Source organism: Podarcis liolepis (assembly GCF_965112155.1).
Source record: "Podarcis liolepis genome assembly, chromosome: 10".
Taxonomy (NCBI): domain Eukaryota; kingdom Metazoa; phylum Chordata; class Lepidosauria; order Squamata; family Lacertidae; genus Podarcis; species Podarcis liolepis.
This window is the reverse complement of record NC_139562.1, coordinates 11,561,651-11,585,523: the sequence shown is the minus strand read 5'-3', so window position 1 is coordinate 11,585,523 and position 23,873 is coordinate 11,561,651. Positions and strand designations below refer to the sequence as shown.

General features: G+C 46.2%; 1 protein-coding gene across 50 annotated transcripts in view; it reads right to left on the bottom strand.

The window, feature by feature from the left end:
- Positions 1-23,873, bottom strand: part of CELF2 (CUGBP Elav-like family member 2) — a 547,342-nt gene that overhangs the window by 258,544 nt on the left and 264,925 nt on the right. Inside the window, exon 1 of one of the 50 annotated variants that reach the window (XM_083461271.1) lies at positions 16,012-16,168. The exons of 47 other annotated variants lie outside the window; for them this stretch is intronic. In XM_083461271.1, the coding sequence (XP_083317397.1) occupies positions 16,012-16,019 (8 nt within the window). In that variant the 5' untranslated portion in view covers positions 16,020-16,168. Of the gene's footprint in view, positions 1-16,011; positions 16,169-23,873 lie in introns of those variants that run through there. 2 more of the 50 variants (XM_083461308.1, XM_083461306.1) reach the window with 2 other exon arrangements.

The window sequence follows — 23,873 nt, the reverse complement described above, 5'->3', positions numbered from 1 at the left end:
ACAGCACAGCTCCGTTCCCACAAGTCTTGCAAGCAAGGGAGGAAACTAACCTACTTCTCTTTCGGAGTTTCTGCAAGCAGATTCTGACCTACCATTTCGTACACACGCTGCCCTCTGTAGCGAGAGGTGGAGGGAGAAATAATTAGGGGGGTATTCGCTCTCTGTCTAAACAGCATCACAGAGGGCAGAGTCTTCATAGGAAGACTGGGCGACATAAAGGAGTTTCTCCCAACTAACACGAGCATTTTTCTTTTTAATTTTTCTTTTATTATTTGTGGGCCTTTGAAGCCTGCCATGGCTGGGACCACAATGAGCAGCTGTCAAAGCTGATAATGGCGCTTTTAGCAAGCCACATTTTTCTTCTCCCACTGTGGTGTCAGCTGTCAACAGATTAAATGCTAGCAACAGAAGGGTCACCGTGACCTCTGACCCCCCTCTGGCAGGCAGATTAGAATAAAGTCATATGCCACAAAACTTCAGGGGGAGAAAAATCTTTCCCGAATACCGTTATTCTTAAAACTTTTTAATGCGCTGCAAGACAAGTGCGGGGGTTTGCAATTCTTTTTCTTATGATTCACCCGGGCTGCTGCACCTCTATGGATTTTATTCTTGCATGGCTTACAAGTCTTTTAAAGCTTGTAGGGAATATTTGGTACGCCACCTTCACTGCTGATGAACCCTCAAAATGATGCAGACTATGGCTCTACTGAAAACAGACACTATGCAGCTGGGAAAAGGTACTGAATGGGACAAGGTGTGAGGAATCTCAGGCACAGAGCCAAATGTGGCCCTCAGCACCTCTCACCCTGGCCCTCCATTGCCCCATATTTCCATATCAGCTTGAAATTTTCACTTAAAAAAAATCCTCATGGAAATTGATCAGCATTTTGGTGTTAACATCTCCCAACTTTCCATGCAATTTTGCCTAAGGCATCCATTTTTTATTTTTATTTTTGCAAAGCACACCTGCGTTTCCCCTGTTAATAATAATATATATATATATATATATATATATATATATATATATATATATATATATATATATATATATAATTTATACTCCGCCCTCCCCAGCCAGAGCCAGGCTCAGGGCGGCTAACACCAATAAAACCACAATAAAAACATAATAGGGGGGAAAGAGAAGGGGGGGACCAATTTAAAATACAGGTTAAAATGCAATTTAAAATGCAGCCTCATTTTAAAGTAGCCGATAAATCAAGACCATAAGGGGAGGGAAACATAAGGGGCAGACTGAGTCCAAACCAAAGGCCAGGCGGAACAGCTCTGTCTTGCAGGTTCTGCGGAAAGATGTCAAGTCCCTCAGGGCCCTAGTCTCTTGTGACAGAGCGTTCCACCACGTCGGGGCCAGTACTGAAAAGGCTCTGGCCCTAGTTGAAACCAATCTAACCTCCTTGAGGCTTGGGACCTCCAAAGTGTTGTTATTTGTGGACCTTAAGGTCCTCCACGGGGCATACCAGGAGAGACGGTCCCATGTTATAGTGCCTTTTCTATGCTAGTTTCACTCAGGTAGGAATTCGTAGCACAGACTTTACGGAGGGTATGCATTTTTATGCACACAGCTGGGCTGAATTTTGCAAAATTCAGAGGCGCTAGTTTCAAAGGATGGCTGTGCTTCAGTTTGTGTTTTGGAAAATGCAAAATTGAAGGCGAACTGAGTCTGATTTCTCCTCCATCCTTACCACCAAGGCCCTTTCCTACTCGATGATTCTACGGCAACAACCAGATTTGTCATTTGAAATGCCCACCACATGGACTCTTAAAACACAAAAGATGGGAGACGGCACCAAAACAACCGCCAAGAATCTGAAGCATGACAACTGGATGTGCAATGCACATGTGACTCTGGAAGACTCCTGGCAATCGGCATCAAAAAAGGTGCCGTGTTGGCGCTCTCTTAGCACACAACACCAAATGTGACGCTCTGGGAAGCAGAGAACCTGTTCCTGGGGAATGCAGGCCTGTAAGGCAAGACTCAAGTCACAGCGACAGAAGAATGTCTCCACTTTTGAACCCACCGGCCAGAGCCAAAAGAGGTACTTGACATAGTTCAGATTTCTCACATGTGCGAAAACACTCCCACCTCCCAAGCTGATTTATTTCCTGATGCAAAAGATTTTCGCCCGCTGCCGAAGCTGTGAAGCTGCGAGCGGCTTTTATTAGTCTCTGTAAGCCGGCGAGGGTGGTGAAAATAAAGCCAGGGGTGTGAGGGCTTTAAAAATAAATAAATGCATCAAGAAGTAAAATATAGGTCAGGAGTGGCGCAGGAGTGGAGCAGCGGGAGGCTATGCCGTACATTTCAAGGACCTTCCTGGACTCTAGTGCTTGTTGAAGAGGGCTGAGGGAAATAGAGCCAGCCCATGTAAAGTGTGACCGCTCTACACGCATGCAGCGAAACGCAAATCATGCCTCAGTGGAGCGTCAGTCTGAGTTAGGGCAATATCTGGTTTTCAACATCGCGCTATACCACCAGCTAATCATACTGATATATCACAATAGGGGTGCCAACTACAGTGGTACCTCAGGTTACAGACACTTCATGTTACAGATGCTTCAGCTTACAGACTCCGCTAACCCAGAAATAGTACCTCAGGTTAAGAACTTTCTCTTCAGGATGAGAACAGAAATTTCGCGGCGGCAGTGGGAGGCCCCATTAGCTAAAGTGGTGCTTCAGGTTAAGAACAGTTTCAGGTTAAGAATGGGCCTCCGGAGCGAATTAAATACTTAACCAAGGTACCACTGTAGTCTATTACACATTAAAAGCTTCCCTAAACAGGGCTGCCTTCAGATGTCTTCTAAACGTCTGGTAGTTGTTTTTCTCTTTGACATCTGGTGGGAGGGTGTTCCACAGGGAGGGCGCCACTACCGAGAAGGCCCTCTGCCTGGTTCCCTGTAACCTCACTTCTCGCATTGAGGAAACCGCCAGAAGGCCCTCAGCGATAGACCTCAGTGTCCGGGCAGAACGATGGGGGTGGAGACGCTCCTGCAGGTATACTGGACTGAGGCCAGTATATGACTTCAAACTGGCTTTGGACAATATATTGCCCAGCCCTAACACACATCATGATTTCTGTATATTGCCAGGTAAAATAAAAATATGAAACTGATATCACAATGTGGAATTCAAACCAGTTTTGTACGATATATTGACATGTTGCCCAGTTCTAGTCAGGGTAGATTTAGCAACAGAGCATCAAACTTTCATGTGATCTTATCCCACGTACAAGGTAGGACCACTGACCCATCTAGTCCAGAATCCTGCTCGCACTGTGGCCACTCAGATGCCTCAATGGGAAACTCAGAAACAGGACTCAAGTTTGCAGCAACTGGTGTTCAGAAGCATTGTCGCCTCTGACTGTGGAGGCAAAGCGTATCCACCAAGGCTTGCAGCCCTTGATAGCCTCCACGAATTTGTCCTATCTGCTTTTGAAGCCATCCAAGCTAGTGGCTTTAAGTACTCTCCTCCCTTAGAACCGTTTCCCATACCACAATCTAAATCTGATCTCTTTTAATCTCAGGCAGTGGTGAAGCTGCATGCTCCACTAGCGGGGGGGGGGGGGCGGAGAGCAGGCGTGGGCGTGGCTGGCACCCCCAGGGGGCATGGCACACATCCCAGGGGCTGTTGGGATGCTTCCAGGGAGATGGGGGCAATTGGCAGGCCCCCAGCTGGCTCCAGCCCGCTGTCCGGCAGCCGGGCAAACTCCGGTTCTCGGAACAGCATCAAAACTGCTACTTCAGAAGCTTAGCACGCAAGCCAGCAGAGATAAGAACTCTTTGCAACAGAAGTAGCGGACAGAGGCATATGTAAGCATATTTACAAGCATTTATTCAGCAGCCGGACAAAGGAAAAAACATGTCTGCTTCCCTTCGTATTCAAGCAAACAGCATAGGCAAAAGCTAGATACAACGGATGTCCCCAGCAGACTGTGCTGGAAGTAAACAGACATGTGACACACAACAAGAACTCTATATGCCTGTTCTAAAGGTGGAAAGGAACTATATCCTAACAGGGGCGTGGTGAGCCGCCCTGCAAGGGCGTGGCACACGTTCTGCGGGCGTGGCAGGAGGTGCGCGGTGTGTGTCTGGGCAGCTCTGCCGCAATGGCACACTAATGGAATGGTGCCAGGGGCGTTCCGCTCCTTCCGCACCCCCGTTCCTCTGCCGGGGTTATGGGTTCAAGCCCCTACATTGGGCAAAAGATTCCTACATTGCGGTGGTTTGGACCAGAAAACCATTGTGTTCCCTTCCAATTTCACGACTCTACATTTCTATAAGATGATAATGATATTATTATTATTAATAATAATAACCATGATAATTTTAGGGCTCCATTTCTTTGTTCTGTGTTTTGCTAGCCACTGGGTCTTTTCATAAGGCACCCATTCTCTGTGATTAAGGGTTCTTCTTATAAAAGGATGTCACATAGAGGAGGGAGAAAGGTTGTTTTCTGCTGCTCCAGAGAAGCGGACACGGAGCAATGGATCCAAACTACAAGAAAGAAGATTCCACCTAAACATTAGGAAGAACTTCCTGACAGTAAGAGCTGTTCAACAGTGGAATTTGCTGCCAAGGAGTGTGGTGGAGTCTCCTTCTTTGGAGGTCTTTAAGCAGAAGCTTGACAACCATATGTCAGGAGTGCTTTGATGGTGTTTCCTGCTTGGCAGGGGGTTGGACTCGATGGCCCTTGTGGTCTCTTCCAACTCTATGATTCTATGATTCTTACTTAAAAGTCACCTACTTAAAAGAGAACCACTTGCTTGAAATTACACCAAAACCCAAGGTGGACACCAAAAGCACTAGCAATTTGGGAAGCTGCCTCATATCTGCTTTTTTCTTTATATATATATATATATATATGTTTTCGTAGATTTTCACGGGTACAGGAATGCAGGTTTTGGTGTCCTCGGGTGTCTTCCCGTGTAAAAGTTGGGGTGTCTAGGCGACGTTTCGACGAGGTCTCACTCGTCATCTTCAGGCTGGTGCTTTCGGCTTCTTGTTACTGGAACAGAGCGGGATCTCAGTGTTTGAGTTCCTATAAATACTGTAGAGGGGTGTGGTGTATTGCCTCAAAAGTTCTGGGCAGAGGGGAAGTTCCCAGGCTAGTGTTCTTTTCTTCTTTTGTTCCTTAATTACTTGAGGGATATCTTGAGTGATTTCTTGAGTGATATTCTGAGTACCACTTAGGTGGGTCATTAGGTGTGGATTAGTTGCTAAAGCCTTCGTGTCTTGACCTCTTGAATTTGTGAAGAGTTTTTCTGGGAAGATGGCTGTACTGCACTTAGTTGTGCTTTGGCTTGGCTTCGTGTATAGGGGCGAGCTGTGGTTTTGTGCCCTGTGCCAGCCAGATCTGTGTAGGGATTGCAGGGGGGTGCAGCATCCGGAGGTGCCACTATGGTTTGGTTACTGGATGGTGTCTGTAATTTATCTGTGGAGAGGGTCTGGGTTTGGGTCTGGTGTGGTTGATTGGTGGTGGCGTTCTGTGTGCCTCTGGATCTGGTGTCGGTTTTTGTGGGGAGGGCTAATTTCCAGATGTCTGGCAGGCGGGACGTGTCGTCACGCTTGTTCATGTTGTGAGGGTGTTTCTCTATCTCGATGGCTTCCATGATTATTCTCTTGTGGTGATGTTCCATGTTAAAGAGCAATTTGGAATCTGCAAAATTAATTTCGTGTCCTGTTTCTTTCATGTGTTGGAAAAGAGAGGAAGATTTTTCTTCTTTTTTGACGGCATTCTTGTGTTCTGCGATACGTGCATTTATTCGTCTGTTTGTTTGTCCAATGTACGTGGCTGGGCAGACTTTGCAGGGTATTTCATAGACCCCTTGGTTTTCCAACTGGATTTTATCTTTGGGGTTTCTGAGGATATTGGCTATTTTTTGGTTGGTGCAAAAGGCTGTTTTGATATTGTGTTTATGGAGGATTTTGCTAATTTTATCTGTAGTGCCCTTGATATAAGGAAGGAGGGCCATGCCATTGTTTTCTTCTGTGTCTTGGTTTTTGGGGGGTGTTTCTTTTTGGATTAGCTTCGTAACCCTGTTTTGCTGGTATCCATTGGCGATTAACACATTTGAGAGATTCTGTAACTCAGTTGTCAAGTGGTCTTTGTCAGCCAGGCGTTTGGTTCTGGAGATGAGGGTCTTGGCTACGGAGTTTATTTGTGCAGGGTGGTGGTGTGATTGAGCATGTAAGTAGCGGTTGGTGTGTGTTTTTTTCCGGTAGATAGTGTGTCCTAGGGAGCCATCAGGTTTTTTGTAGATTAGGACGTCAAGGAAGGGAAGCTGGTTGTTGGCTTCTATTTCCATAGTGAATTGTATTTTGGGGTGTAGGCTGTTGAGATGTGTGAGGAAGCTATCTAGTTTTTCTTTCCCGTGTGGCCAAATTGCAAAGGTGTCGTCAACATATCTGAGCCAAAGTTTGGGTTTGTGTTCTGACTTGTCTAAAGCATTGGTTTCAAAGTGTTCCATGTACAGATTTGCGATGACCGGTGAGAGGGGTGATCCCATAGGTGCTCCTTCTATCTGTTTGTATCTTTGTCCATTGTGGATGAAGTACGTGTTGGTTAGGCAGTGGTTGGTCAGGTCCAGGATGTATTCGGGGGGATTGTATTTGTTTTGAATGGCTGTCAAGGCTTCATTAATGGGCACTTGTGTGAAGAGAGAAACAACATCGAAGCTCACAAGTAGGTCATCGGGATGTAGGTTTTGCTTCTTTATTGTTTCTATGAACTGGAAGGAGTTTGTAACGTGTGAAGAGATGGATTCTGCATAGGGCTGAAGTTGCTTAGCGAGAAATTTAGCGAGATTTTGTAGAGGTGAGCCTATGGAGCTGACTATTGGTCTGAGTGGTGTTCCTTCTTTGTGTATCTTGTGGAGGCCGTAGAGTTTGGGGCATCTGGATGATTTTTCTCTGGGGATGATTCTTAACTGGATTTCTTCACTGATAGGAGAGGCTTTTATTTTGGATTTGGTGGTTTTTTCCAGATAGGTGGTGGGATCTGTTTTTATAGGTTGGTAGGTAGGGTCTTGGAGTAGATTTGATAGTTTTGCTTGGTAGTCCGATGTGTTCATCACAACAGTGGCATTACCTTTGTCTGCTGGGAGAATGATTATGTTGTTGTCTTTCCTCAGGTTGGTGAGTGCTTTCTGTTCTTCTTTGTGAGTAACCAAACCATAGTGGCACCTCCGGATGCTGCACCCCCCTGCAATCCCTACACAGATCTGGCTGGCACAGGGCACAAAACCACAGCTCGCCCCTATACACGAAGCCAAGCCAAAGCACAACTAAGTGCAGTACAGCCATCTTCCCAGAAAAACTCTTCACAAATTCAAGAGGTCAAGACACGAAGGCTTTAGCAACTAATCCACACCTAATGACCCACCTAAGTGGTACTCAGAATATCACTCAAGAAATCACTCAAGATATCCCTCAAGTAATTAAGGAACAAAAGAAGAAAAGAACACTAGCCTGGGAACTTCCCCTCTGCCCAGAACTTTTGAGGCAATACACCACACCCCTCTACAGTATTTATAGGAACTCAAACACTGAGATCCCGCTCTGTTCCAGTAACAAGAAGCCGAAAGCACCAGCCTGAAGATGACGAGTGAGACCTCGTCGAAACGTCGCCTAGACACCCCAACTTTTACACGGGAAGACACCCGAGGACACCAAAACCTGCATATATATATATATATATATATATATATATATGCACGCCAAAGCAGCTCCATCTGTGAACACGACAGGCCTGGCTGCGTCCATGACTTGGCAAGCATGAAAGGTCATCAATGAGGTCATGCAGGTGCGAGGATTGGGGTGCAACTTAAGTTGTGAGCTGCAACCCGATAGCCCAAACTCGAGACAGCATATGACAGGAGGCGCCCAACCCAAAATAGACGTGGCGAGCTGAGGAGTGCAAAAAAGAAAAGGGGGAAAAAAAAGGACAGGGTGAAAGCTCCTGCCAGTTGTCGAAGAATCTAGCTGAGTGGAAACCTATTCCCTCACCCCCAAATATGTGGAGCTGTGCATTTAGACCAGTCTTTCCCCCAGACTTTCTACCCCCAGGAAGCACTTTACATGCTGAGGAAAAGGCCGATGCACTCCAGACCTGCTCTGTGTTGCAAAGGATTCTGGGATACGTACAGGTTCCCCCAGTATCACTGATTCCATCTTCCAAGTCTGCCTCCAATCTGCTTTCTATTGGTGTCCACGCACCCATCCACCCATCCAAGGACTCAGTGTCCAGTCCTTGATACTCTTATACAGTGGTACCTCGGGTTAAGAACTTAATTCGTTCTGGAGGTCCGTTCTTAACCTGAAACTGTTTTTAACCTGAGGTACCACTTTAGCTAATGGGGCCTCCTGTTGCCGCCGCACCGCCAGAGCACGATTTCTGTTCTCATCCTGAAGCAAAGTTCTTAACCTGAAGCACAATCTCCGGATTAGCGGAGTCTGTAACCTGAAGTGTCTGTAACCTGAGGTACCACTGTACAGTGGTACCTCAGGTTAAATACACTTCAGGTTACATACTCTTCAGGTTACAGACTCCACTAACCCAGAAATAGTATCTCAGGTTAAGAACTTTGCTTCAGGATGAGAACAGAAATCGCGCGGCAGCAGCAGGAGGCCCCATTAGCTAAAGTTGTGTCTCAGGTTAAGAACAGTCTCAGGTTAAGAATGGACCTCCAGAATGAATGGACCTCCAGACCTTCAGGTCTGTAACCTGAAGCATCTGTAACCCAAAGTACCACTGTACAAAGATGAGAGCCATTGCTGCTGCTCCCCATTTTGGCTCCTGGCCTCGCCCACCACTGGGATGCATATTCTCCAGAAGGCAAGCTGAGCTGAATAAGGGCTCCCCCTTTTCCAAACAGTCGCCACAGACAACACCAGCAAAAGGGAATTATGTATGCAGCTCAGATTGCTTGCAATTACTCACAACCGTCACATTCTCCTCTCCTGCCCCCTCCTCAGAGTGTATTAAAACAGGAGGGAAAGTATTTTCACAAAGGTTAACTAGAAACATTTATGTGTCTTCTAGAGCCGTTATTGCCGTAACGTAGCTTCGCTCGCACCCCTCTTCACTCCTCCTTGTGAAAGAGGGAAAACTATTACTAATGCCGCCATTATTTTGCTCTATTACTTTTCTATGGCGCACGGCAAAGAAAGCAATTTTAAAGAACACGCGCCGCACTTATCATAATCAGGCTTTCCTTATAGCATTTTCCAACAAGGCGGAACTCTCCCGGGAGTCGCGAGGGGAGAAATAAGAAGCTCAGTTATGGCTTCGGCTCCCGGGGCTGAGCTGGAAGTGTCAGGAGTCGACGCCGGTCTCTCCACCAATTGGCCAACGAGAGAATTGTGGGGGGCTTGGGCCCTGCGCTTGGTCGCCGCGAATCAAGCATCTCGCTTTGGGGAAGAGGGCAGAGTTATCAGCAGCTATCAGTCATGCTAGCTAAATGGAACATCCCTGCTCAGAGGCAGTATACCTCAGACTGCCGGAGGACAAACAAAAGGGGATGGCTGATGTCTCTGTGTTTACAGAGTCAGGTGGATAATGCAGATGGAGAAAAACACATCACTGAGGAAAACTGAATAAAAGCAGCACATAATGCAAGGAGACGCGGGTGGCGCTGTGGGTTAAACCATGACCCCCCGTGACGCGGTGAGCTCCCGTTGCTCGGTCCCTGCTCCTGCCAACCTAGCAATTCGAAAGCACCTCAAAGTGCAAGTAGATAAATAGGTACCACTCCGACGGGAAGGTAAATTTCTGTGCGCTGCTCTGGTTCGCCAGAAGCAGCTTAGTCATGCTGGCCACATGACCCAGAAGCTGTATGCTGCCTCCCTCGGCCAGTAAAGCGAGATGAGCGCCGCAACCCCAGAGTCGGCCACAACTGGACCTAATGGTCAGGGGTCCCTTTACCTTTAACGCAAGGAGAAACAAACAAAGGGGGTTTGTCTTATTTTCAGGCCTTGCTCGTGGCAGGAAGGTATCCAAAAATGAGACATACCAGGGCAGGGGGGAACTCTCTCAGAACTACGCAGGCAATCAGAGCACATGTTACCTCACCAAGGATAATACCGTTCTGGGCGGGTGCTAGGAGGCACATCCACACACACTCTCTTGGTTGGTTGACTAAACAGAATTAACCCTTGGGTTGTTAACTGAATGATCCCTGCTGCTGCACTTCCAACACTCTGCTTCTAGGCTGGCCACCCACCAGAAAAGGAATAATACACTAAGTAGACACTTAGCCTGCAGCAACGACGTCCTTCCCATCTGCCAAGCACATTTGGGGGAAACACTGTGCGTGTGAAGCTCTGAAGCTTGGTTCAAATACGTGGTCCCCATTCAAAAAGAAAGGAAGGAGAGAAACCACCCATAAGAGCACAAGGGCCCGGCTCCATCAAACCAAAGAGCCATCCAGTGCTGTGCTGCAAAACCAGTGGCCCTCCAGATGTCACTGGAGGGCCTCAGGTTACCCATCCATACAACCCTCTAGATCAGCAGTTCTCAACCTGTGGGTCCCCAGATGTTGCTGGACTACAACTCCCATCATTCCTAGCCAGAATGACCAGTGGTCAGGGATGATGGGAGTTGTAGTCCAACAACATCTGGGGACCCACAAGTTGAAAACCGCTGCTCTAGATGCTGTGTCTATTCTGCCTCAGCTTACCCCACCTCCATATTCTTCACTTCCTTTGTTGTTCCCATCCCAGGCTGTCTTATAGCTCCATGGGTGGGGAACCTGAGATCTTCCAGATGTTGCTGATTTCCAGCTCCCATCACCCCTGACCATTGGTCATGCTGGCTGGGGCAGACAAGAGTAGGAAATCAGAAACATCTGGAAGGCTGCAGGTCCCACCATCTGTGACTAGTATTTCCATGAGTTCCCATCTTAACTCTTCAAGGAAGCCAATAGTTGAGGCCCATGATTTCCAGATGCTGTTGTGTCCAGCAACTGACAGTCACAGATATGCTGTCTTTGAACATGGAGGTTCCATCGCGGCTCTTAGCCAGAGCCTCCACTATGCCTGAAGAAGCCACAGAGAAGAATGGAAGTATAAGCACACATTCGTTTTTGGGAAGGGGAAGAAGAAGAAGAAGAAGAAGAAGAAGAAGAAGAAGAAGAAGAAGAAGAAGAAGAAGAAGAAGAAGAAGAAGAAGCAGCAAAAAATCCAGCGGATGCTGGAACTGCTGCAACACAAACCCTGGAGGGACCCAAAAGAGAGCAGGTGGCCAGGCGTGAGGCAGATGTTACTTGCGGATGGCCGGGAAAGGCTGACATTTGGGCTGGGTTGTCTCAAGAGGACACAGAGAAGTATTTGGGAGTGGGAGAAAAACAAAGCTCCATTGTAAAGGGGGAAAATCATTTCAGGGTGAAAGTGCTGACTGTTCCGACTTCCCTCCATCCTAGTATGGAGGAGAAAAATGCCGTTTGCAGCAGATGTTTCCACTTGGATTTGTCAGAGTTTCACCCAAGCTTTGGCCGCAAAATGAGTGAGATTGTGCAAGCTCAAACCACAGAGCCCTTTTCAGACGAAGAAGCACAAATGGGCGAGTGTGTGCATGGATGCAACATCAGGCCACGTGACTGGAAGACAGGATGAAACATCTTGATTGGCTAGCTCAAGAAACTGTGCCAAGTGTCCCCAAATCAAACAGCTAAACCTGAGGATGTAGAGAGTGCAATTCTCAGGACAGGATTCATGGCCCGGGACCTATGCTCTTTCGTGCATCATCAGGATTAGAAAGGATCTGCTGGATCAGAGTGAAAGTTTGTCTAGGCCAGCTCTGGGAAGCCCCCAAGCAGGGCATAAGCACAATAGCCCACTTCTATCCTTGCTCGCCCCTGCCCTCAGCATATTCATATTCCACTTAGTCATTGCCCCCCAAAAATGAAACACACCAACACACACAAAAGAGTAAAGATTCGCTTAAAATTTGCATGTGCTAATTTATATGTACAGTGGTACCTTGTTTTGCGACCGGGATCCATTCTGGAGCCACGGTCACTAGGCAAAAAGGACGCAGGGCAAAGCGCCATGTCTGCGCATGCGCGAAGCATGATTTAGCGCTTCTGCACATGCATAAGCCGCAAACCCGGAAGTAACCCATTCTGGTACTTCTGGGTTTGCCACGGACGTTCGCCAGAATAGAAACTAGACGAGGCGGACATTTGCTAAGGTATTACTGTACAACTGTAAAAAGTTTTTTAAAAATTACTATAAACGCAACACAGCTCTCTGTTGCAGGGAAGGCTGTGACAAGGTCTCTGCTCTGCTCACTGCTGATGTGTAACTTCAAGGCCATCTCTGCTCTCCTTTCTGATGGTTCTTATTTTTAAACTTGTTTCGGACAGCACTGACCTGCACACGGGGCTCCTTCAAATAAAGGGCAGTTCTTTGTGTGGAAGCGGGACACATGACCACCCTGATGTACCTGCTCCTGAACATGGAGGCTCTATTTAGTGATTAGGATTAATGCAATCTTTGCAAAAGAAAACCCAACAAGGTTGCAGATACCTTTCTAGCCCCAAATGACAGTGAACCGGGGATGTACAACAAAAAAAGGAAAGGAAAGAAGAGATTTTGCAAGCCTGCTCTGCCTCATATTAAAGCCCTAAATGACCTCGGTTCAGTATATCTGAAGGAGCGTCTCCACCCCCATTGTTCTACCCGGACACTGAGGTCCAGTGCTGAGGGCCTTCTGGCAGTTCCCTCCCTGCGAGAAGCCAAGTTACAGGGAACCAGGCAGAGGGCCTTCTCGGTAGTGGCGCCCTCCCTGTGGAATACCCTCCCGTCAGATGTCAAAGAGAAAAACAACTACCAGACTTTTAGAAGACATCTGAAGGCAGCCCTGTTTAGGGAAGCCTTTAATGTTTGATGTATTACAGTATTTTAATATTTTTTGGGAAGCCGCCCAGAGTGGCTGGGGAAGCCCAGCCAGATGGGCGGGGTATAAATAATACATTATTATTATTATTATTATTATTATTATTATTATTATTATCATCATCATCATCATCATCATCATCATCATCATATTGAAACCAATAACCCTGCAGCTATTCCAGGAAAAGTGTGCCGCAGTTTTGAGATGGGTGTTTCACAAGCGTTCCTCCGTTTTGCTAAACATGACGCCTCATAACGAGATGTTATCTAGTTCTAACAAAAGAGGCAGTTTAATGACCTTCCTCTCCCCACCTAAACTGCATGGGTGCTTCTATCAAGGGAAACAACCTCTCCCCTCTTAAAGGCACAAACTATTCTCAGTGACTGGAAACCCTTTGGTTTCAAATTTGGGCACCTTCAGGGTTTCAACCTTCCCATCTTCTTCCCAAACAGTGTGTGGCTCAGTAGGCAAGAGCGCCAAACTCTCAATCACAGGGTTGTGTGTTCGAGTCCCATGTTGGGCAAAACATCCCTGCACTGCAGGCGGTTGGACTAGATGACCCTCATGGTCCCTTCCAACTGGTTCTAAGGGGTGTGATGCGTCCAGATTATGAACGAAACTGTGTGCATTTCAGAACGCACAGCTTGGGAGTGCTAGAAAGCTGACAGAGAAACAAACAAACAAACAAACAAACAAACAAACCAGAAATCCCCATCGCTTTTTTTTAAAGGCTGATAAAGCAACTCTCAGCAAAATCCGTCAGCTTGTTCTGAGAAGCTACGCTCACAAGTAAGTCAGTTACAGCTGTAATTAAGTTACAGCAGCTAGATTAGTTCTTACAGAGTTAACACATGGTTGGGTGGTGGAGAAATTGTGCCAACTCCATGCATTTGTGATCACCAAGCTTTTCATTTCTACTATCTTGCAGAAGTGACTCGAGTCCAGCTCTGGAGACTTAATAGTTTTCTGAGTTGTGGCGTTGAGTATTTCTAACCCACCCACCCTGAGTTTCATAAGGTAGAAGTATAGGTATGTTTCTGAGTTACTGTCAAAAAGGTGAGGGTGAGGCCATCCTCCCTAAAGGGCCTTCTTGGTAGTGGTGCCCAGCCTGTGGCGCGGTCTCCCATCAGATGTCAAGGAAATAAACAACTACCAGACTTTTAGAAGACATCTGAAGGCAGCCCTGTTTAGGGAAGTTTTTAATGTTTGAAGTTTCATTCTGCATTTAATATTCTTTTGGGAGCTGCCTAGAGTGGCTGGGGAAACCCAGCCAGATGGGTGAGGTATTAACTACTACTACTACTACTACTACTACTACTACTACTACTAAAGAGCCAGAAGATGCTGCACAAGGTAGAACTGTGAGTTCATCTGAGGCCACATCTGCACTGTGCACTTAGAGCACTATGCTGCCACTTTAAACAGTCGTGGCTTCCCCCAAGGAATTCTGGGAGCTGTAGTTTAAATGTTGAGCTACAATTCCTAGAGTACTTTCACAATCAATGCCACTTAACAGGGAACTCTGGGAATTGTAGCTCAGGAGAGGGAACAGGGAGTCACCTAGCAACTCTAAGTACCTTTAATAAACTACAGCTCCCAGAATTCTTTGGGGGAAGCCAATACTGTTTAAAGTTGGGCATCACAGTGCTTCAAATGTATGATGTGAATATGACCCAAGCTTGCGTGGACAGAGTGGACCTTCATCCTGAAGTTCTGAGTTTGGATCCTTGACTCCAGCAGACACCAAGGAGATTGGATGCAGAACTGACAAAAGCCAATCTCAAGGGTACCTATTTTAAAGTAATGTAGCCGCTGCAAATACTGTGAGGCAGGAGTGGACAGAGTTCAGGCTTGCAGGATATGCTTTAGTTTTTGCTAGATCCACCAACTTTTGCAGCCAACTTTTGAGACCAGGAAATTTGAGTACCAGAACTGAACGGTGCTTACAGACCTTCCTCACAAAAATCTACTCCTGGTTACTCAACACACACAGCTTTCTTCAGTTCAGAAGCATAACTTAGGGTGGCGGAGGCAGAAGGTTGTGTGAATTGTGCTGCTTCAACTGTTCAAGAACCGAGAGACAGAAATCCTTGACTATCCACTGCAAATCTCCCAGAGATCCCAATCTACCCACTGAAGGCAAAGAGTTCTTTAACAACAACAACAACAACAGTTATTATTTAGAGCACATTGTCAGCGTGTATTTTCCACACAAACAAGACAGGTCCCTGCCCTAAGGAGCTTACAGGGAAGGAATCAGGAAGGAAGTGGAGAGAAAAAACAAAATGGCCACAGATCAATTTGGACCGGTGAGAAGGATCCCTTCCTGACTGAAAACATGGCAATCATCCAGATCCCAAGCAAAATCCTGAAATTTTCAGTCAAAAAATGCTATTTGGGGATGCAACACTACGATATACACAATCCCACCTGTGGTTTCTTCTCCCTCCTGTTAGCAGGGTCCAAGCAGGGGGGGGTCACTGTCTGTCCAGCAGTGATAGGACACAGCTCCCCAAAGCCCCGGACAGCAGGGCTGAAGATCAGAGAGGATGTGAATGATAGTCCAGAAACATCTGGAAGACTGCAGGTCCCCTCCTGCTCTGAATCTTATTTTTCCTGAAACAAGTGTTCTGAATACTTGGAAAACTTTCCTCACCCAAAGAGGACAGGTTAAAAGAAACACACAGAGAAAAGTGCAAGCCTCTAACAAACCACAAAGAGAGGCACTGTGGGGTGTTTTTGAAAAAGAAAGCAAAAGATGTCCAAGCAAGCTCTTCACCTGGGCTTTGTGTAGATAAAAACCCTCTTCTCTGTGGCTATTTGAAACTCTCCCTGCGGATTGTGTAAGGGCACAAGGCCTTTCCTGTTCAAGCGAACCCCTTGGTCTCCCTCGTACGCAGCCCTGTTCCCTCGCTGTCCTCATTCCCTAACAATAGCCAAGTTTTCAAAAGGAACATTTTTTAATTTTATTTCTGCAAAGCGCCACCTGCCCTCGATTCCCCCCAGAAAGGTCATCCAAGCATCTCAACATCGTTTGGGTCCTACGGTTTAACCTTCTTTCAGGACAAGGTAGAGGAAGAAAAAAACCATTTTAAAAAGAATACCTCAACATGGCTCCATGCAGATCTTCACCAGTTCCTGCTTCTCAACTGGTCGAGCAGTTTTTGCACCAGAGACCTCGAGCCTTCGCTCTGCAGCTTCCTTTGTGGTTTGGCAATATGCGAAGACATCCGTTCGCCAGCAAAACCTCCCCCACCTCTCTCTCTCTCTCTCTCACACACACACCACACTTCTGCACCGAGCAAAGGCCTTGGAGTTTCAACACTCTAGAAACACTTTTAAGAGCAGAGGGGAACTATCTCAAAGTTTATTAGAGAGACGCGCAGCAACATTTCAGTTAAAAATATATATCCATTTGCTGCTCCAGAAGTGTTGGGTTGAGTTTATATCAACCACAATTAGATGAACACCATTTCTTATGGACGTGAAAGTCGATGGTCAATACAAGATTTCTTCTGTTCACAGACCACCAAGTTAAGTTGTGAGTGGATGAACAGTGGAGTGAGTAGTTTGTCTGTCTCTCTGTGTGTTTTTCAGCTACAGTGGTGCCTCGCAAGACGAAAAGAATCCGTTCTGTGATTCTCTTCATCTAGCGTTTTTTTCGCCTTGCGAAGCAAGCCCATTGAAGGATTAGCGGATTAGCGGATTAGCGCTATTAGCGCTATTAGCGGCTTTTAGTGGCTTAGAAAAAGGGGGGGGGAGGAAAAAAGCCCAGCAGGAACTCGCAAGACATTGTCGTCTTGCGAAGCAAGCCCATAGGAAATTCGTTTTGCGAAGCACCTCCAAAACGGAAAACTCTTTCATCTAGCGAGTTTTCCGTCTTGCGAGGCATTCGTCTTGCGGGGCACCACTGTAACAGTATCAGAGAAACCCATTCTTAGGGTTGCCATATTTCAAAAAGTGAAAATCCAGACACAAAGGTTGTTGAGCAAGAAGTTTCTGAGCTATGTTTTTTTAGGAAATTAACCAAAAAATAAAATAAATCGACACTTTCAACTTTGGGTTGCCCTACGCCTGAGTTTTCCAGGACATTTTTACTGATTTTCAGAAATTCTACCCAGACGCTATTTTCGACGGAAAAATTCCAGATATGTCCGGGAAATTCCTTACCCATGTTCAAGTCCCTACTCAGCCATGAAGTCCACGCTCTCAAGCCTAACCTACTTCAAAGGTTTTCAGGGTTGAGAGACATGTTAGATTTGGTTCACATTTAAAGGTGAGCATACAAAATTTGCACTTTCTGGAGCAAAACACGAAGAGTTATGCAGTGATCCTTCAAAATCCACCATTCTCTGAATTTTGCAATGCAGCTGTCCAGCCAAATACTGTGTACTTTTCTTTACGAAAACATATATCCCAATGCATGCATTAGTGAAACAAGCACACAAAAATTGCATTATATGAGGAATATACACTTTGCCCTACTGTGTGTATATTAGGGAGAAATTTGACTGTGTCTCAATTTGAAATTTCTGTAAACCAAATGTGTGGTGGATAATGTGCAGAAGTATGGTTTTCGTAAGTGAGAATCAGGAAGAGTGAGTTTGTGTGTGCTTAACCCTTTCCCTGCCTCTTGATTCTCATCTGAGAATCCCCTTTGGTCATTTTAAACCATTTTTTTAAACCCCTACCCTCCAGTAGTTAAGAACCCAAGACTGAAAACAAGTCTGATCTGACATGGAAGCAGGGTTGGGGAGGGAATAGACTGGCCTTATGATTTTTTTTACCAGGGAGAACTGATAGGTTTGAAAAAGGTTAAGCTAGGAGTGGAAGTGAAATTCAGCTTGGTTCACATTTTCTGTTTCCAGAAAAATAAATAAGCAAGCCAAAACACAACCATCCTTCAAAATTTGCACTTCTCTGAATGTTGTGATGCAGTTCTCCAACAAAATAATGTTTACTAAAATGTGCTAAATATTGGAAACTGTGCCTAAAATGTATATATTAGAGAATGTAATATTTAAAAATGCATTATGGTAGAGAAAATTGCATACAAAAAAAACATAGCTTAGGAGAAATGATCATGAATTTTCATCAAGACTTGAAAAAATGGGGGAAACTGATGGAGAAATGTGGGGAACTAAATAAGACTTTGGGGGGAAAGTTTATTATTTTCTTTCCATTCTTAAGTTCAGTTTTCCATGTTTAGCCACCAATTTCTTTCTTTTCCTTCCTTCCTTCCTTCTTTTTTTTAATAAAGTTCTTATAAAAAATTGTTAGCACTTTCAAAAAACTAAAATTGACAGATCTCTCCACCCCTAATTATTGAACACACTGAAAAAGACCAAAAGCTTCTCGTCTCATATTTTGTTGCTATTCATTTATTTTCCCTTTCCTTCTTCAGGAATGTAAATAGTAGAAGCTGTACACTTCCTGCCTACAGATTCTTCTAAACAAGTGTCCCCTCTGCATTTACTCAGCAAACCCAGCAGTAGCTATGCACATTTGCTGATATAACATGCAGTTGCATCCCTTGGATCTGGGCTTTATTCCAGGGCAGATGGCATGGATATAATGAAGGCCTAAGTAGCGCTGACACCATGCAGGTTGGTGGCAGCACCATCCACGTAATTTTGCTGGTGATAGGTGGGCACAGCAGCAGCAACAGCAACAATGCTACCTGAGCCAGGAAGCACTCCTGCCTTGCTCAGACCCCACCTGGGGGTATTGTGTCCAGTTCTGGGTGGGCACCACAATTTAAGAAGGATACTGACAAGCTGGAAGGTGTACAGAGGAGGGCAACCAAGATGATCAAGGGTCTGGAAGCCATGCCTTATGAGGAACAGTTGAGGGAGCTGGCTAGACTTAGAAGAAGAAGAAGAATTTGGATTTGATATCCTGCTTTATCACTACCCGAAGGAGTCTCAAAGCAGCTAACATTCTCCTTTCCCTTCCTCCCCCACAACAAACACTCTGTGAGGTGAGTGGGGCTGAGAGACTTCACAGAAGTGTGACTGGCCCAAGGTCACCCAGCAGCTGCAGGTGGAGGAGCGGAGACACGAACCCGGTTCCCCAGATTACGAGTCCACTGCTCTTAACCACTATACCACACTGGTTAGCCTGGAAAAGAAGAGACTGAGAGGAGATATGATAGCCATCTTCAAATATCCCAAGAGTTGTCACACGGAAGATGGAGCAAACTCGTTTTCTCCTGCTCTGGAGGGTAGGACTCGAACCAATGGCTTCAAGTTACAAGACAGGAGATTCTGACACAACATCAGGAATAAAAGCAATTTGACAGTGGAACGGTCTCCCTCGGGAGTTTGTGGACTCTCCTTCCTTGGTGGTTTATTAGCAGAGGTTGAAGGCCATCTGTCATGAATGCTTTAGCTGAGATTCTTGCATTTCAGGGGGGTTGGACTAGATGACCCTCAGGGTCCCTTCCAACTTTACGGTTCTATGATTCTATGAATCATGCATATCATTGTATAAAAATGTGTGTGTGTTAATATTCTTATAAACTTATGCTGATGAAATATAGTACAGCACATATACAGTCATACCTCGGGTCACAGCCGCTTCAGATTGCATTTTTTCGGGTTAAGGACCGCCGAAACCCAGAAGTACTGGAATGGGTTACTTCCAGGTTTTGGCGGCCGCGCATGCGCAGAAGCACTGAATCGCAACCGGCTTGTGCGCAACGCACCACTGTGGATTGTAAATGCTGCGGGTTGCGACCGTGCGTCCCGCACGGATCACATTCGCAACCCGAGCGTCCACTGTAATATATAAGTTGGGCGAGGCTGGCATACTCCCCCCCCCCAATAATAATATATCTGTGCCCATGTAAGGCATCAGAGCTTCCACTTGCACAGCATTACGTCTTTTATGCCACCACCTCACCTTTGACTCGATCTAGTTCCTTTCGCCACAGCTGACAGCAGAAAACCATAACCATCAAGGACCTAATTGCTCATCTCGCCGTCTACCTAAGTGCACCGTGCTAATGAAAGTTAAGCCTTCGAGGATTACAGGGAGAGCCAAAGTGACAAATTATTATGCCCATCTCATAAAAGAAATATTGCTGCAGAGAGAGAGAGAACAGAAAATGGTGTGCCGAAAGCCCCTCTTGGTAATGTGTAACATGCTCTAATTTTAGACGATTCCCCCAGTCACCAGAGAGTTTGCGGCATGTACAGCCAAGCCCGGCTCAATCAACTGACTCTCCCCCCCCCCTTTCTCATCTCTATGGCTGTAGGTCATGTTATCTCATGAATGAACTGTTATGTAGGTCAGTCAGGAGCTGGCTCCTAATTGAATGTACGTTTCGGCATTGGCATTCATGCCCTAGATATCAACATTCTTGATAAAATGGGGAGAAAGAAGCAGTGTTCCTAAAAGGAGGGGGCTGGGGAAAGAACTGGGGGAGGGGGGCAGGCTGTGCTGCAGGGAAAGTAGAGGGGGGAGCTGGATTTATTGGGTCAATCTCAGAGTTGCTTCATGTCCTGAAATTACTGGCATTGAGCGGGGTACAAACGCAGCATGCATTGGCCACGCATGCAAGTGAATCTAGAAACACAGGGCAGTGCCTTAAATGAACTCAGGCCAATACGCCATCTAGCTTGGCGTTCTTGACGCCGATTGGTAGAAACTGTCCAATGTTTCAGGCAGGGAACGTTCCAAGCCCCTAAGCTGGAGATGCAAGGGATTGATCCTGGAAGCAAATTCTCTATGCCTCAACGGAGCTGACTCTCTAGTAATCAGGTTTAGTAAGCTTGATTGATGCTATCTTCTGTTTTCAATAAGAGTTTTAGGCAATGCTGTCAGAATGACAACACAGCCTGGGTCAGGAAAACACAAGCACAGAACATATACAATGCACGAATGCATAAAATATAAACACTTCAGTGTAGCATACAACAGTTGTGTAAAAAAAAAAGAACAACTCAATTTACAACTCCTGCAAATTCAATAATCTATATAGCACCCAAGCTGTGCTTGATGGTTAGGGGAACCACAGGCCTAGGAGATGAATGTTCCCCCCAATTCTCTTTCTGTCTCTTGGCCCGTTTCCCTGGCAACACCCCTCCTTGGCCCAGCTTCACTCCCCTAGTGCTTTTATCTGGCCAAAATACATCCTTCAAGCCACTTCCTTGCCTGGATGGAACACAGACACGCATAAAACTGGCATCCATGTTTGCGGGAGATGTTCTCCAGTGCCTAAGTCAAACTCTAAGCACACAAATGCCTGCCTGCCTGCCTGCCTGTAATGTGTCAATTTATTGAACCAATGAACTGATCACCACCTAAGATTTATAGGGCTGTGAACAAGCAAAGGTGAGATACAAGATCGAATAACTATTGACAGGTAGGGAAATGTGGTCATGCTTATTTGGATAAGATTTTAGCTCATTGCTTTCAACAGGAGTATAGCTACAGTTTCTGTAATTTTCTTATTTGTACCCAACAGAAGAGGGGAAACGTTATCTATCTGTCCACACACAAACACACACATACATCTGCCCAGTATATTTAGAAACTGGATAGACCATGTGAGCTCATTCCATGAAATTACTTCAAAGTCTGGGCCTGGAACAGCAGCAGAGTGAAAGGCTGAGCTTCTGTCTCATTCTCCAGTTGCCTGAGTCACACTTGTATTTATATGATGTTACGGAGTCGAGCCTTTAGGGAGTGTTCCACATACAGTTTGCAAAATGCTTAACTAGCCATTTGTTGATTTAATGTCACAATCACAAGGCAGATGCGAAAGAGACAACTGCTTTTGCATTCAGTGCCAGCAGAAATGGGAGTTACAGTACAGAATGGTTCGGATGAAGCAAGCTCATGCAAGACAGGCCTATCAAAAGGATTTTCACCCACGGCTTTCCAAATAGACCCTCCAGTATCAGAGGCAGCCTACCTCTGATTTCTGGATGCCTACACTCTCTTCTCCACTCTTGGAGTACTCAAGTCCTGCTTGCAAGCTTCTTGTAAGGTAAGGGTAAGGGGACCCCTGACCATTAGGTCCAGTCGTGACCGACTCTGGGGTTGCGGCGCTCATCTCGCTTCATTGGCCGAGGGAGCCGGCGTACAGCTTCCGGGTCATGTGGCCAGCATGACTAAGATGCTTCTGGCGAACCAGAGCAGCACACAGAAACGCCGTTTACCTTCCCGCCGGAGCGGTACCTATTTATCTACTTGCACTCTGGTGTGCTTTCGAACTGCTAGGTTGGCAGGAGCAGGGACAGAGCAACAGGAGCTCACCCCGTCACGGGAATTTGAACCACCGACCTTCTGATTGGCAAGTGCTAGGCTCTGTGGTTTAACCCACACTGCCACCTGCATCCCTAAGCTTCTTGTAGACATCTGTTATTGTCTGGCTGGATGCAGAGGAGTGGGGTGGGAGGCACCAGCTGGGGAACCCGCCAAGGGACCCCTAGAGAAAGAAGGCTCAGAGCCCATAAGACGACTTGGCTGGTAGCCAGATTCTGCGCCCAGATTTGTAGGCACAGATCATCCTCTAGAAGAAAACAGCTTACTAGGGAAATGCTGAATTTGCCCTTTGGAGCGCCTCAGGGTCAATTTTTGTTATGGTAGCCCAAATCTCAGTTGTACACGTGTATGTATATATCTCAATTTTAACTCATGAGCTATTGCTGCAATCTGCTCCGACTGTATATTTTATCTTTATGAACGCTGTTTTTATTGTGTTATGTTATGTGAGCTGGTCTTTGACCGTAATAAATTATCTATCTAAGGCTCAGAGCCAGGAGATTGGTGGTAGGATGACGATATGTGGTCAGAGGGAGAAGAGGGAGAGGGCTGGATGGAGAAGGTATCAGAAGCTGAAGAGGCAACAGGGTTTAGTGAGCAGGAAGATTCTGTGGCAGAGAGCAGCCCAGAAGCAGAGGCAGAAGAGGAGGCTGGAGAGGAAGAGAACCAAGAGACAGCAATGAGTCAGGCTGTTCAGGCAGCCAGGCTGCCTCTCCCTTCTGCAGCGACCATCTCCTCTATCTTCTGGTCTCCCAGAACCCAAAGAGGGCCAAGCAAATACAGGCAAGACAAAGGAGCCTCAGCTTGCTTGGGAATGAACCAGGGGAAGGAGGAGATTTAATAGAACTGTGGGAAGGCAGGGAAAGTAGGGGGGGAGCTGCCTTGTTGGGGCAGGAGTTCCTGCGCTCCATAGGCTTGGCATCCTAGCTGCTTGTTTCTTTGAATAAAGAGCTCAGTACACTGACACCGTGTGCGAGTCACTGCTGACCTGCCCCTGGCTCCTGCCCCTGATACCATCTGGTTGGCCACAGCGAGAAAAAGAGGCTCGACTATATGGGCCTTTGGCCTGACCCAAAAAGGCTCTATTTATGTTCCCAGTGTATGAACAGCAGAGGGAAAGTGGTGCTGGTTTTGTTACAGAGTGGTCCCCATGCATCCCCCCTCCCACTCTGCATATGTGCAGTTTTTCCAGTGTTTGGAAAACGAAGTGCCTGTATCTACATGTATAGTTTAGAAAAACACACTTGAGCCACATGATAGGTATACACCTAGGATTAAATTGGAGCTGTTTGACTGGAGCGAGTGTGTGTGTGTGTGTGCGCGCGCACACGTGATTGTGCTGTTGTCAAGATCTACTCCAGAGGGAAGCAAATGCATTGTGAATTAAATTACCTGCAATCCACAAGGAGGAAGCCCCATAACAACTGGCAGGTTTACTTTACAAGCTAAGATTTTCAGTTTCTTGAGGCAGTCAGATTTCATCTGCTAATGGATACACACACACACACACACACACACACACACACACACACTCCCTTTGCTAGTCCTTTTCTACTGGCTGGCAGAGTGTATATGAAGCTCTAAGCTAACCTTAAATTAGTTAGGATAATAGACATTCAAAGAAGAAACTGGCACAGGAAGTTAAAATGTCTCTGGCTGTAGGAAACAGAGGCTCCTTGCGTCAGATAAGAAG